This window comes from Thermobia domestica, chromosome 5, assembly GCF_964235325.1.
Source record: "Thermobia domestica chromosome 5, izTheDome1.hap1.1, whole genome shotgun sequence".
Lineage (NCBI taxonomy): Eukaryota > Metazoa > Arthropoda > Insecta > Zygentoma > Lepismatidae > Thermobia > Thermobia domestica.
In genome coordinates this window covers 246,153,267-246,168,621 of record NC_137458.1, presented here as the reverse complement: position 1 = coordinate 246,168,621, position 15,355 = coordinate 246,153,267, and the positions used below count along the sequence as shown (strand labels likewise).

General features: G+C 36.1%; 1 protein-coding gene across 4 annotated transcripts in view; it reads right to left on the bottom strand.

The window, feature by feature from the left end:
* Nucleotides 1-201: 201 nt before the first annotated feature.
* Nucleotides 202-15,355, bottom strand: part of LOC145686514 (synaptotagmin-1-like) — a 103,512-nt gene continuing 88,358 nt past the window's right edge. For all 4 annotated transcript variants that reach the window (XM_081759898.1, XM_081759899.1, XM_081759900.1 and 1 more), the window contains exons 4-5: nt 9,804-9,986; nt 202-2,322 (exon numbers count right to left, since the gene is read on the bottom strand). In XM_081759898.1, coding sequence (XP_081616024.1) covers nt 2,180-2,322; nt 9,804-9,986 — 326 coding nt within the window. In that variant the 3' untranslated portion in view covers nt 202-2,179. The remainder of the gene's footprint in view (nt 2,323-9,803; nt 9,987-15,355) is intronic.

The following is a 15,355-nucleotide window of genomic DNA, read 5'->3' as shown; positions in this document are numbered from 1 at the left end:
CACGTACCTCGAGACATCTAGCGGAGGAATGTCGTGCTGCTACTGGTTTGCCCGGTAAAAAAAAAAAAAAAATCTCGGATAGTTTGGGTAGTACCTCGTACGATAATTTCGCTAGATCTTTTTCCAGGAAGTTTCAAAAGTAAATAAATAAATAATACTAATTTTAGGTTTCGGGCACAATCGCCATAAAAATCGACACTCTTCTATGATAAAATAGATTTTATCTTGATTAAAGAAAATTACATTATACTAGTAGAGAAAAGTATAAAATATATAGTTAAATATAATTATTTTTTTTCTAGGTTATTGATAAAATTTAATATATTTTTACTAGTCTATGTGTCTTTACTATTTTTCATATAATTAAGTACATTCTTTATACTAAGAAATTTATTTATCATACAACAAATGACACGGATAGTTTGCGGCAAGGAGATCCCAGTTAGACTGAGATTAAGCGCATAGATTAAGGACCTATTAGATATAACCTCCTTATTATATAAAACTTCCGCGCGATTTAAGTCGTTACTTCAAATAGTTTGCCCCCAAACCAAAGATGGCACAATAGTGCCAATGTTTAAATAAATGATAGTCGCACTTCTTTTAGATTGGAAGACAAACTATTTAAAGAGGCGGCTGAAACCGCGGAGAGATTTTATACAATAGAAGGTTATATCTGATGGTTCCTTAATCTATGGTAACAGTATGTAAAACTAGTCACATCAGCAACGATTAACGGTATTAAGAAATACCTCTAAATATAACAAACTTCAAAAAATGAAGGGAAAGTAAATAAGTATGCTAAATTGGGTGCGTGAAATGGCAAAGGAAAACATAATCAGGATTGACCATAATCAGGATAAGGAATACAATAAATACTGTATAGGAGATGTAAAGGAGAAGAACCCAGAGATGGTTTGACTATGTTGTGAGGAAGATTAACTACATAAAAAGAAACGCAATAGTAATGAAAATTTAGAGATGATGAAAAATAACATTTTAAGAAGAAGTAAACGGAGATGATCGAAGGTCACATGGTCGAATAAGTGAAAGGTAAATGTAATTGAGAAAATTTCTTTAAACCAAGGAAAATAGAAAGCCTTAAAAAAAAAAAAAAAAGATATGATCGTAACTAGCAAAATATAGTTCTTAAAATCATCTTTACTTAAACAATTCTTCACAACCATGGAATTCAAATTCAGTCAAGTGTTTCTAACTTGGTTAGCGTTGGTTTCACAACAATACTTAGTTTAGGATATGTATAAGATAGCCTCCACACTAGGATCCTCTGAGCCACTCGCGTGAGCTGCAGCTGCTAGCTTTACATTGTCTTACAAGCGCTACGGTGCATGTGAGCCGCGGTTCTGAGCTGCTATGAAGATCATCCAGCCACTAGCTGGCTCGAGCAGACTGCTGGCGAGTAAGAAAATAACACATAGTCTTATGAGAGCCCTTCACACGTGAGTGTGAACTCAGTTGTAATGGAGAAAAGTGTACATATATTTGATGTTGAAAAATTTCTCATTTTGGTGTCACTCTGATGAAATACACACTATACTATTCTACAGTTCGTCAAACGAAGATATAGACATCCTAAAGTATTTGAAAAAAAATCTTTCATCTTTTCTCGGTTTAGGAAACAGATTGTAAAATGCACATTCTTCCGGTTGTGATTGATTTATAGGATAAATCCACATTGTTCTATATGTTCTTTTCTTTTTTCGTTGTAATTTATTGCCAAAATTAGAGCTGCAGCTTCTCCTGGCTCTAGTATGGCTATCATTTTGGTATAACGTTCTTTTGAGCGGCTCAGAAGTATTCAATGCCTTCACACTACAGATTCACATACGCAGCTCACAAGATCCTAGTGTGAAGGCGACCTTAGTGCGCAGTTTGTGTTACATGTAATAAAACCACATTATTGTTGTTTCTTTACGCAAGTGTCAAATTAAAGACAAGGTAATATTAGCAGGTTTTCCTCTAACAACATATACTACATTGTTGTTGGATTTTTTCCAATAAATATTATGTTTTGAATATTCAATAATAAGTCAACTACTTAACGAGAGTTACGATATTTCGACAAACATAATTTATATAAAGAATACTTTACAACATATGATGACACTTAACACAAATTTTATTTTCGTTGCTAGATATTGAAGTTCTATTGCAAAAGCTACGCCTTTTCGGAAACTAGTGGATGCCACTTGGTAATTGTAGTTCCTTTTGCATGAACCATATCGTTCCAGTGATCGGCGCCAGTTCCTTTCACGTTCGGAGATGGCCCAAGAGTTACACGACCCAATACATTCTTCTTCCCTGTAAATTTAAATTAATAAGTATAAGAATAACAATATAAATCAATTGGTATCACTAATACTAATGGCAGTAAATACAGTTATACTAATACCTATACCAGATCTATAGTCTATCCTAGAAAAAATAATTACGAAATATCGATCTTCTTTACCAAGCTAAGTATTCGTGAAATGATACATAACAACCGACTTTCTGGTTAAAATACTGAACCATAGTATTATTATAAAATTAAAACTATATGGGCTTTACTTTATGAGAAATATTCGAAAATATTTTTTTTTATTAGAATGAAGCTAAGAAAAGAATAATAAGCTTCCATAGCTGTATTAATTACTTAAAGTGTGAATATTTCTCTAGCAACACACATTAATATAGAATTTGGATCTACATTCAGTTATTAATCCTTCAGCAGAAAAAAAATAATGCTATATTATAAATGTACTCTATAAGAATACTTTCAATCAACATGAATAAAAAAAAATTCTTTCCATCAATTCTCGGTCATTACTTACATAAAATAATGTATGTGCGTCTGTGAACACAATTTAGCATAGAGAGGAGCCTTTTCATAGCCACCAATTTTGATTCACAGACATCTCTTGACCAGATCTAATCGTGAACGAAGCTGTTAAATCGATTTTCGATTCAGGGACAGGGGACGGGAGGTCAAAAGTTTCCCACTTGTTCTTTTCTGATTATTTCTAAGAACGCCTCTTATGTATGCAACCCTCACTACTACTTTGTTCTGCGGGCTGATATACAAGCACACAAATACCGGGCAATGGAATAAAGACATATTTATTTGGCCTTATGCAGAGTCGTTTTGACGTATGATTAGCGTCATACTAAAGGCCTGACTACTACTGCAGGAAACATATGCTAATCGAACTCTATAGTATGGCATTAACGACTCTGCATAAGGCCCATTATGTCTTCCTCTCTTTTTTATCCAGATAATGAATTAAGACCGGACAACAACAGGTGTTTACAGGTAGTATAAAATAAAAGTAGTGCATTTATTTGTATTTGCAACTATGTGATCATGTTGAACCAAAATTAGATATACAATATCGAAATACTTGTGACATAGACAAGGCTAATTATTAACTCGAGATTTGTATATAAAATTTGCTCTAGGAAGAACAATTCAAGTCTTTAATTAATGTAGGATTTAGGATTAGGAGGGAATTAGATTTCTGAGCTTTCGGCATCTATGGCCATGTTAACTTTCACGTATAAGGGATGACGTCCCTCGGCGATTACACTATCCAAGGAAAAGGGAGAAAGAAAGGATTGGAAGGAAGGAAGCGGTCTGGGATCTATATGTTAGGTACCACCCCAGCATTTGCCTGGGTACCATGAGGGAAATCCTAGGAAAATCTCACTCAGGAAAAGTAGCTGGCCTGAAAATGCTCTTACAATTTTTCGACCGAATGTTCCCACTGGGTATCGAAGTTGGGACCACTTGCGCCATTTAATTAATGCAAATCTTCGCGCTATCTACATTATTATTTTTCAAATACAATTCTACTACCAAACGAGCGGAAGAAAGTTGGTGAACCTAATTCAGAAGCTGTAGGTATGAAAAAAGCAGTGAAACAAAGCCTCTGTTGCCGATTCGAGTCTGTTCCTGGCAGATCTCAGCCACCTAATATAGCGGTTTTTATTCCTTACATCATAGGCTACTTGCCCACCAAATTTGGTTTAGATCTGACCAGCAGATAGCGAGAAATAAAATACCGCCAACATACAAACACATACTCTTGGAGTGAAACCATAAGCTTTCTTACGCTTACTCTGAAAGCTAAAAACATGAAAATACCTTCCAGGACATACAAAATTATTTTTGAAAATACTAATAAATCCGTCATTTCACTTTTGTAATCCAATCTAACCACTGACCGGCTAACCCTTGACCGAATGAGACAAAACTTGACATGGTAGTTATTCGGAATCCTAGGTTGCTAACGATTACGATTAGGAATTAGATTTCTAGACTTTCAGCAAATATGGCCATGTTAGCCCGACACGTATGAGGGATGACGTCCTCGGCGGCACACTGTCCAAGGAAAGGCAAGCAGGAAGCCCGCTATTTGTCTCATATGAATGAAGAAAACCCAGAAAAAACCTCAATCAGAATTGCTGGCCCGAAAAACCTTTTTACAATTTTCGACTGAGTATCCCCAGCGCAAATCGACCTCAGGACAACTCGTACCAAAGATGAGAAAGGATTGAAAATAATTTTAAAAATCCTACAATATTATTATTAGTACATAACAAAAAAAAAAAAAAAAAAAAAATCCAAAAATGAGACTATATCAATCGATAAATCTTACTGGGCTGAAGAAAGTGTTATGAGTGAGTTTAAATCCTCATGTGTAGTTTTCGAGAAATTCGAGAAAAAAAAAGTTTTTTTATAAACTTAAAAATTAATGTTATTAATCACGCTACCTATTAAGATAACACTGATTCTGAAACGTACCTTTATAAAGCTTTTCATTATGACTTTAGCAATATGACACCATACAATATGGTTAATCAGATATAGTCTTAAAATATAATTAAATCTTAAACTTCAGTTTTTGTTCAACTATTTATAATACAGTCCAACGATGTGACATACATATGCATATTAATCGATAGATCACATCGACCTGAACAAAATGACATGCTTGAGGCTAAATTGTCATGCGTAGTTTTCGAAAAAATCGATAAAAACAGATTTCAGTGGTGCTAGAAAGCGTGTCATTTGTTGTCAATAATTGTTCTTATCCTACTGGAATAGATTACAGTCGACTCACGATTTGCTAGCAGTGGCTTAACGAGTGTTTGCAAAAAAGAAAAAAAAATATACACTGATCGCGAGAATCATCAGCAGACATGCTAGAAAATGAACAGACATGGAATTTGACCATGAGATTCGAGTTGACAACGACTTTTCAGTTCTCCTTCACACTTTTCCCTTACCATTTTTTAAACAACCTGACTGCATCAAGTAACAATCAGGGTGAAGGTGGGGAACAGTCATCTGAAAACAAGATCACGTACAGAACTGCACATTATCACGTCGAGAGCATTCTGGACTACTTGAAAGGGCAAGAAGATCTGGTGTCAGAAACAAAAGCTTATATGAACTAGTAAAAGCAGAACTCTTAGTAATTTTGAATTTTGATATGTTCTCAAACTTGTACTATGCAAATTTATTTATTTATTTATTTATTGAACAAATTCCCAGATACAGCATAATTGTGCCATTTTACACAGCGAAATGTCAACAAGTGGGAAAAAATAATAAAAAAATAAACAACAGTAACATCAATAGTATTAACAAAGAGTGCACAAGTAATATTATTTGGCCAGCACGCGTTTTATTGCTCTTTCAAACACCAGGTAGCTCGAAAAAATGTCCACCTCACTAGTTAGATTATTATAATAGTTCGGTACTCGGTGAAAAAGAGACCTCTGTATAATTATCAACCTAGGGCGTGCAAGATGGAATAGATGGGTATTCCGGGTTTTGCGGGAAGGTACATGTAAGGATAGTTGTTGAATTAGGGTTTCTGATCTTAGGTTCCCATTAACAATCTTATGAAGAAACTTCAAATCAGAGTTATTTCTGCGTACTTCCGGCGTCTGGATATTAAGATACCGCAAAATTTCCTCCTTAGGTAATATTCGAAGTGCGAGAACACAAAAACGTACTATTGCAATAAAGAAATTGAGAACAGACTTAAGTCTAGAAAGATGTGTAGGTGCGGCCATGGCCCATATGGGAAAGCAGTATAGTATTCGATCTTGGGTGCTATTAGAGTTTTATAGAATGTTGTTAATGATGCCACAGTACGTAGTTCAGTGAATCGGTAAAGAAGCCCCAGCATACGCATTGATTTCTTAACTATTGAGGAGATGTGGTCAAAGAACGAGAGTTTCGAATCAAAGATCACACCACTCGTAATATTACTATTAAGAAATGCAAATTCTTCATTAATATACAATTAAAAGAGAACAAAGATTTGCTTAATATGCAAGGTTTGTATGGAAAGTAATGAGAGAGACCAGGAAATAAAATTTATCGATCCGATTGGTACAATTTGTTAACATGCTTCGAAGTACTCTCCTTGACTATCGTCACACCGCTGACATTACGATTTCCACTTAGCATACGGCTTCTGGAAGTCAGTTTCCAACAGCCCTCTCAGAACACCAACACCGTCAACGTCGTTGCAGCTTGGATGGTCAAAACATCGTCAAAATGGCGACCTTTCAAATATTTTTAACCTTGGGAAATATAAAAACTTCGCTAGGGTCATGTCGGAGCTGTACAGTGGCTGTGGCAACGCCGATTCTAGCCAGCGAACACGATGCAACTGGCGCGTTATCGGGATGGAGTTTCCAGTATTTGATAATCTTCGGTCTTATTCGATTGACTCTGTCTCGCAGGCGTTTGAGGACTTCCACTTAGTAACTCGCGTTGACAATATTTCCTTGAGGCACAAGTTCTTTCTGTAGCACTCCCTTCTTGTCAAAGAAGACAATGAGCATTGCCTTGACCCTGGACTTGGATATCCTTGCCTTTTTGGGGTATGAGGATTTGGGGTATGAGGCGCTTGCTATCAGGTCGTATTGGAACACCTATGTTTCTTCGCCTGTTATTATTATCTAAAAAAATCCAGTTCACTCTCAATTTGCTCCAAAATTTGACGGGAAATGTCAAGTCAAGTAGTTTTTCCTTTTGTCCGTCTTCTAGCACTTTTAGTACCAACTTCGCACAAATCTTGCGTATGTTCAAAGCTTCATTGACAATTTCGTGCACAACTGTTTTGGGTAGACTCATTTCTTCGACTAACATTCTCACACACAAATTAGTTTGAGACTTTCTTCACTTTGATGAAATTTTCGTTCACATGACCCGTCGAAAAGCGTCCGGAGCGTTCGTCTTCCTCTGTTTTCCCACCCATTCTTGAAATGTTCATGAAAACAGAAAACCTGGGATCTTGACAATAGGTGGTCCTGGTAGGCCTCCTTAATCACAGTGAACGTCTCTGAAGCGGTTTTTCCAAGTTTGAAGCAAAATTTAATAGCGTATCGTTGCTCAAGCGAACGCTGCATTTTGAGCTTTAAAAAAAAACTCGACGTCGGACGTCGTTTTTAAAACACGGTTCGCACGAGAACGACCTTTACTCTACCAAAGGTCGAAAGCGACTGATCCGAGTACAGTTGGTTAGCTAAGATATTACTACCACCATTCCCAATCGTAGTGGCCCCGGTGTTGAGACTGAAGCGCTGTGCAGTGGCCAGTCTCATTACTTTTCGGACAAATCCTGTACTTGGTTGGTTAGATTTGATTTAACGTCCCTTTCAGGAGCGAGGCTATATTAGAGGAGGACCTACAACTTAACGCGAGATTCGGGCCACATGAGCTCCCACCGGGAATCGTAATATATTTTTTAAGTGTGTGTGTTTTACGTGTCGCAATTATCTTTAATAAAGCTATCATAGTTTCTAATTAAAATTATTCTACATTCTGAATATCACATATGTTCCTTTATTCTCTCGTAAAAGTAATACAATCTTCCGTTCTTTCTTTTTTTTTTTTTTTTTTTTTTTAACTTTTCTCTCTGAAAAATCTTATATTTCTTTTCCAAATACGTTGGTAATCGGTTAAGGATAAATTTAGACTGTGAATAAGTCGGACAACGACCACTTTTTAAGTTCGGATAACAAACATTTCCACAGAAGAAGCACAAGAAGAAGCGATGCTGCGACGTTGTGTGTAAGATTTACAATACTATACTTTACCGCCATCCGTATAGTAAATGGTTTCTGGAAAGAGACTCCGATGACTCTAGCCCTATACCTTTTTATATGCTAGTTAATTTCGGTTCTCTGAACTTTTGTAGGAGCTTTTTCTGACTTCATTTATTTAATTGTTTGTTTTTCAAAGTAAACAAAAAATATTTGTCTAAAATGAGTATATTACACACATATACAATTTCGCATTTACACTTTTTATTTTATTTATCTATTTATTATTTGTCTTCAGAGCGAATGAATTAAAAATTCTCATAAAAGATTACGGTGAATCAATGATCGATAAAAGAACAATTCGGGTACGAAAATCGTCTTTGAACGGATTTATGTTCGTGAACGGATCACGAACATACATCGGACGGAATGTCGGATTGAATACGGTAGATTTCTGACAAAAGCATGCCTCTTAGACTCTTCGCTTGAGAAAGGGTTGACCCATGAATTTATTCTCACTTACAGTTATGTTTAGAATGTGAATTACTCTTGATCAACAAATCGACTCCTTGGCGTACTACACGAGAAGGGGCTACGGCCGGCCATGCAGCTTTTAATTTGATGGAATGTGGCCAGCACATGAGTTTGCAAACCAGATCCTCTTTACCTCTTAATAGGCCCGTATCCACGGGGGATCTAGGGGCGACCCCTTAAATTTTGAGTGCCCCCCTAAAATTTTCACGGTAGGCTTGCAAATGAACCATAATAATATGGTTGGATCGGCCCACCCTTAATTTCTACCGCCTCCTCTACATTTTGGACTGGCTACGGGCTGAAGTAGATCCTCAATTACTGTGATAGGTCAACAGTGAACACTCCGTGCTCCTATTGGATATCAAATCCAGAACAACGATCATCAGAGACAAAAAGGCATGTATAATTTACCAGCGAGGAAAGTTCTAATTAACTACACAAGACACGATTTGAGATGAGGTGACTAAGAATACTTGGTTCTAACAATTAAAAAACTTGCACTCAAGGAAAACGTTCAGCGTAGTCCTTGAGTTTGCAGTCCAAAATTGGTGGAAACCTGAAATACGAGCGGACAATCTCACTTTGTCAACTGTCAGGACAAAACACACACAAAAAGAGTACCTCAACTAAGGTCAAGGAGAAATTCTGTTTCTTTTACACTTTCTCTGACACCTTTTGGAAACAAACGAGACAGTTTGAACGATAACAAAAGAGTAAGAGACAAGGATTTCGCAGACAGGAACAACTTGTGTGACGTTAGAAACTAGATTACATTTTCGTAAACAATGTCTTGTTCTCAGATTTAGTTAAAAAAAAAAAAAAAATCCTGAAGATGTGGGGGCAGGGATTGAATATGGAAAACACATAATACCGGAAGATTAATCGTTGCTGTTCCCTTCCCTGTAAAAACGGTTCACAATGAATTATGTTGTGGTAGTGTGATCTCCTTTTGTTCTACATTGTTCTATTCGATCCTTTATCACTGTCTCGTTAGTTCTTCTTCTTTTCTACCATACCATAAAGAAGTCAAAAAAAAGCAACAAAGAGGAACCAACCAAGAGTCCACAAAAGACAATCGTCTATGTTGCGTCCTGGGGTGTGCAGTAACACTAGATCTTTAACAGAACGGGAAACCAATGTAGCTTTTTCCTTTGTTGAACAGATGAAAAAGAAAATATAAATGGTCATGCATTGTCACTCACCTAACTTGTTCTTCGTGCAGACACTTATGTGGCCGATGATGTCACTCAGGTGTGACTGCTGAGCGAGAGAGACACTTATGACGTCATCGAATGGAATAGAGATGCCAGGATTCACACGTCGAGTCTTCAGTGATCGTATAAGCTTCTCCCCTTGGCGGAGTTTCACTTTTACATACGGCTGCACTGAAATGACAACATTATTGATTTATTGATACAACGTGTGAAGCTGAATTATTGACACTCAATAGCAATAACAAAAAATTATAAGAAATTAAGTGGAAAGCAATAGTTCTGTATCCGTATTTTAAATAGCATTCCAGCATTTCCTGGAAGTGAGAAAAATATGGACAAAACTCACTGGATTCGAACACATGACCACCGGCTTGTAAGAAAGAACGTTAACCACTATTCTTGCTTATAGTAGTAATAATATATATATATATATATATATATATATATATATATATATATATATATATATATATATATATATATATATATATATGAGATACAAAAATAATAAAAAAAAAGAAATTTAAGTTTGTTCCAAAGATGTATGTAAACTCTTCAATTTGCATGTGTGAAATAGGAACTGGAATACATTTCCAGACATGGGATTTGTATTGAATCAAATACACATATAAAATTGAAAACATAGTTGAAATTCTGACGATTTCTGGCTTCAAATGCATTCAAAGTGTTCCAAAATATGACTCACCTTATTAAGTTCGAAATAACGATGTTGGATCAAAGAAAATGTAGGCCTACACATAGTCTTCGGTAAACATTAGTTTGATTTTCAATAAGAGCTCAAATGGTTCGGATCCCACGTTGTTATTAATCTACATCTCATGTAATCTCGATGGTTAAAAGGGGCACTAAACTAAAAAAAAGACAGCCTAATATAATCTTATTCATGGTTTTGTTCTCTTACTCAAAACACTAATCTATAAAATTGACTTTAATTATTTTGTTAAGTATGGACAGAGACAAAGTATTTCACCGAAAAATGCCTTATCAGAACAAGTCTTCTATTCTTTTATAATATAGGCCTAATTAAAGCAAATACTCTACTCAAATTTCATGTATGACAGATCTTTGTATATTTTAATTGATTATATTTAGACCAACAGAAAAATATTTTGCTTTAATGACTACATATACACTTGTTAAAAATTGAAAGGTTTGCTTAAAAATAAGGCTCAGCTTTAATTTTGGACTGCTTTAAGTTTTTGATCTCTTCTGACTTATATGGAAAGAGTGCCCCTGCCTTAGTTCACGCAAATATCCAGCTGCACATTCATGCAAACCTTAAGATATTAAGTTGGGTCGGCTTTCAGAAAAACTGATTTTGTTTCTAATAAGAACAATATCATTTACTCAAAAATAATCAGTATTATTACGTGTCTATTATTTATTTATTTATTAATTTAGTTTTAATTGCTAGACTTAGACCTAGGCTAGAGTACAAGTACAGAATTGGCATATGAAGACTTCTCGCTTTATAAAATATAAATTTATCCAAATTTTGGAAATTTCATCCCGAGGAGAGGAAATTTTATTAATATTTAGGGTTACCTTAATTTTTTGATCCAAAATACGGACAAGTCTTAAAATGACGACACAATCGGTGCCCAAACACAGAATAAATATTTTGAAATTTCTTACTTAAAAATAACTTTTTTTTGAGGTTATCACGCAATTGTTTACTGTAATACTTAAAACACTATTGGAATCTAATATGTTTTATATATTTTTTTCATTAACACGAATATAATAAATCATGTCATTAGATTACGTATATAAAATCTAACCAACAGAACCCTAGAATGAGAAAATGAGAGACTTTTTAAAACATAACCTACTTTATTAATAGTTACTAAAATATAAGTTACCGTATATGATTAAAACACAATTCTTTTCGCCCGAGATTTTAGCGATTCCCGACTCGGAAATTTTCGGGCAGCTCCAAAAAAAACCGTCAAATACGGGCATTTGTCTATTTCATGCTTTGTACGATACGGGCACGGATTCAAAAATACAAACAGTCCGTACAAAATACTGTTTAAATAATGAGGTAGTTAGGGATTTTTTGCCTGTTAGATATTAATTAACAGATTAATAATTTTCTCCTACAACAAGCAAGACTTTATTTTACATAAATTAAAAACTAAAAATTACAAATTTAGATTATGCTCTCTCGTAGGAGACCATTCGTCCAGCTTGGAGCCTTATATAAATGGGAGCGAGTTGGTACCAATAAAAAATATAACACGTTATGAATGCTGATATACCACCTATATTGTGCAAATGCTGGTTGGTTGCTAAAAAATGCCCCTTAAACCTTTCCCTTACCTTTTTATATTGTATAAATTTTGTCAGCCAGACCCTGAGGTTCTCCATAACAGCCGTGTTTGTTTACTTCATTATTTCTCACGCTACGTGACTGCCGGAGAACCTCATTAGTCCACAATAAGTGTAACTGTTTATTCAATTTTTTTTTGTAATTTAACTTAAAAATACATACATTTTTTAATTAGTAAAAACAATGTTAAAAAATCTTTTTAAATATATTTCTTTTTAAAAACTGTTAAGCTAACTTTTTTTTTTAAATTATGTCATAGTTTTATTACAATACAGACATATGGCAACCCTATTTATATTACGTACTCACTTTGAATCATAAAGACATGGAAGTTTGTATAGGCTTAATTGTATTTTTTGTTTCTTCAACAAACCGAGGACCATCGAGGACCATGTGTACATATTGAGCAGCAGCTTTAAAGTAGGATCTGAAACATATATGCTCCCGACAATGGAAGTTGAACACCAAAGATAATGCTGGCTATCCAGCGACGAAAGTTATCACTATTATTTTTTTTTTTAACAATAAGTCGAGAACTTTACAATCACTAATAGGAATACTTTGCTTCGTTGGTTGATTTGGAGTTTAGTGCCATGTTCAGCACCGAGGCTGTATGAGAGGTGGACTTATAGCTTCATGTGGAATCCACACCACAAAAGCTCCCACCGGCAACCAATTCGCATACGCGAGGGACGTATCCATCCGGAATTTCGATTTTTCTGTAAATTTAGTCTAATATTAGGGGATTTTACAGCTTTTAATAGAATTTATCCTCATATTGAATTTAGACCCCCTTCCCAAAAGCTTTGGATTCTTACCGAAATAAAGTAGTGCGTACGTGCCTGCTTCCAAACTATGCTAAAATTTTACAGAACGACATCACAAGTAAACTGGTAGGAAATAGCGAGAAGTTGTTATTTGGAATCGTTTTGGTGTCCCAAGAATAGATTCTACCACCACCCTTGTCTCTGAATAAAACCGGAAATGGCACAAATCCGGTTTTCACAACTTCCGGTTTCAATATTTATATCCATAGCACAAAAACGATAATGCATAACGAGAATTGGCCTTTTGATATGGATTAAATGCCCCAAGAATAAGTTTCATCTTGGTATTTATTAGTATTACGTGACATTTGGTATTTTCTAGTTTCAAAATGGTATTCTGAAAATGCAGTCTCGTTTGAAATGTTATATTTGTCTATGTTAAAAAAGGTTCTGTCTCGTTTCGTATCTGCACGAAAGCCCAGTCTCGTCTCATGAGCAAAACTAGGATTTATACCTCTTTCAAACCGGAAATTGCGAAAAAATCTACGATTGCCATAGTAATAAAACTACAACTGATAGCGAGAAGATCTTTTAATTCATCCAGAAAATACTGAATGCATCGGTTATTCCTCTATTAAAACCGGAAGTGATAGAAATCAACTACCATTTGTGGTTTTGTAATTTCCAAAGAATAAGTTTCATCTCAGTTCCTGTTCTTCAATTGAAACCGGAAGTAGCAAACACTAGTAAAACTTTCAACCTCAATATTAGTTCTTATATATATTAATAATTGAACGGATTAGAGGATGAAAGTGTTATATTACATTTTTCGGAAAGACAAGTTTTGGTCGTCGATGAACGTGTTATGTGTTGTTCTTAGTACACAATACTTATCTTGTATGCTTTTACGTTTGGATGATGAGATTCAGAAACGATGTGAAGAGAGTGTTACACAAACAAACGTGTGACCTTAGTTTTCTAGAGATGTACAATTTGTTACATACCACCTTTATCCTCTAAGCCCCTCACTTGTACGAAGAAAAAATTTGTCTGTTGGTTAATATCATACTTATTTAATTTGCAGAAATATCGGAGCTTTTTCATTCCTTACTTACAACGCCACGCAGTAATTGTTGTTGTCATCTGCCCAAGTAATTAGCAATTGTGGCCAAGATGGCGACTGGTATAGACATGCGGTTAAAGCAGACAGCCTTAATTGAATTTTTGAGGTTGTAAGGAGCTTCGCACACCCAAATTTATCGCCGGATGGAAGTTGTGTTCGGTGAAGTCTACGTGGATAAGAGTACCCTTTGAAGATGGGCCAATGCAGTCAGAGGAACTGACGCAAGCCATTCCAAGTTTACTGACAAGCCTCGTACTACAAGGCCAGTAACTTCCGAGTTTCTTACCAAGAGTACCACCGTGAACTCAGAGCGGTACGTCGAAACCCTAAAGAAGCTAAAGTTCGACTGACGCGCGTCAGGTCTGACACTGAAGCTCCTCTTCTTCTCCATGCCAATGCTAGACTCCACACCAGCAAGTAGAGACCGGGCCGGGCTTGGGCGGGCCAACTCTGTTATTTCTTTAGGCCGGGCCGGGCTTGGGCGGGCCGACACTGATTTCTCTTCAGGTCGGGCCGGGCTTGGGCCGATTAATTGCAATAATTATTGACTTTCATTAAACGATAATTAGAATAAAGGCAAACGTTGAAGAAGTGTGCCCGTGAAAAATGTTACAAAATGAAACTTTTAAAATTTATCGGGCCCGGGCCGGGCTTGGACCAAGAATTTTAAAACACCTATCGGGCCGGGCTCGGGCCGAAAATCTCCAAAACTTTTCGGGCCCGGGCTGGGCCGGGCCTAGGCACATTCGGGCTGGATTGGGCTCGGGCCGAATTTTTCGGCCCGTGCAGGACTCTACCAGCAAGCTGACCACCGACACAATTGAAGCTTGGATACAATTGTCTCCCCACACCCCCTTACAGACATGATCTTGCATCCAGTCATGATCTTGATAATTTTGCATCTTTCCTAAACTAAAGGAACATCTTAAAGGCACCTTTAACTCATTAGATGAGGACGTCCAACGTGCAGTACGATCGTGGTCCAAAAGCAAGGATATTTATTGTGACGCCATGGAAGGACTGGTGCGCCGTTCGAAGAAGTGCGTGAAAGTGGATGATGACTATATGAAGAATTGATGTTCCAGAACCTGAAGAACAGAAGTCTAGATGTCAATGTACAGATTGTTTTTATTTCATTAAATTATGCTCACTATAACCCGAGATATTAACCAAGAGGCAAAACTTCGAGCATATCCTCGTAAGAGAGACAGAGGAACTGTTTTTGACATGGATTCAGCATTCAAAGAACAGGTTTCATCTCTGATGTTGGCCTTCTAATGCAACCGGAAGTTATACA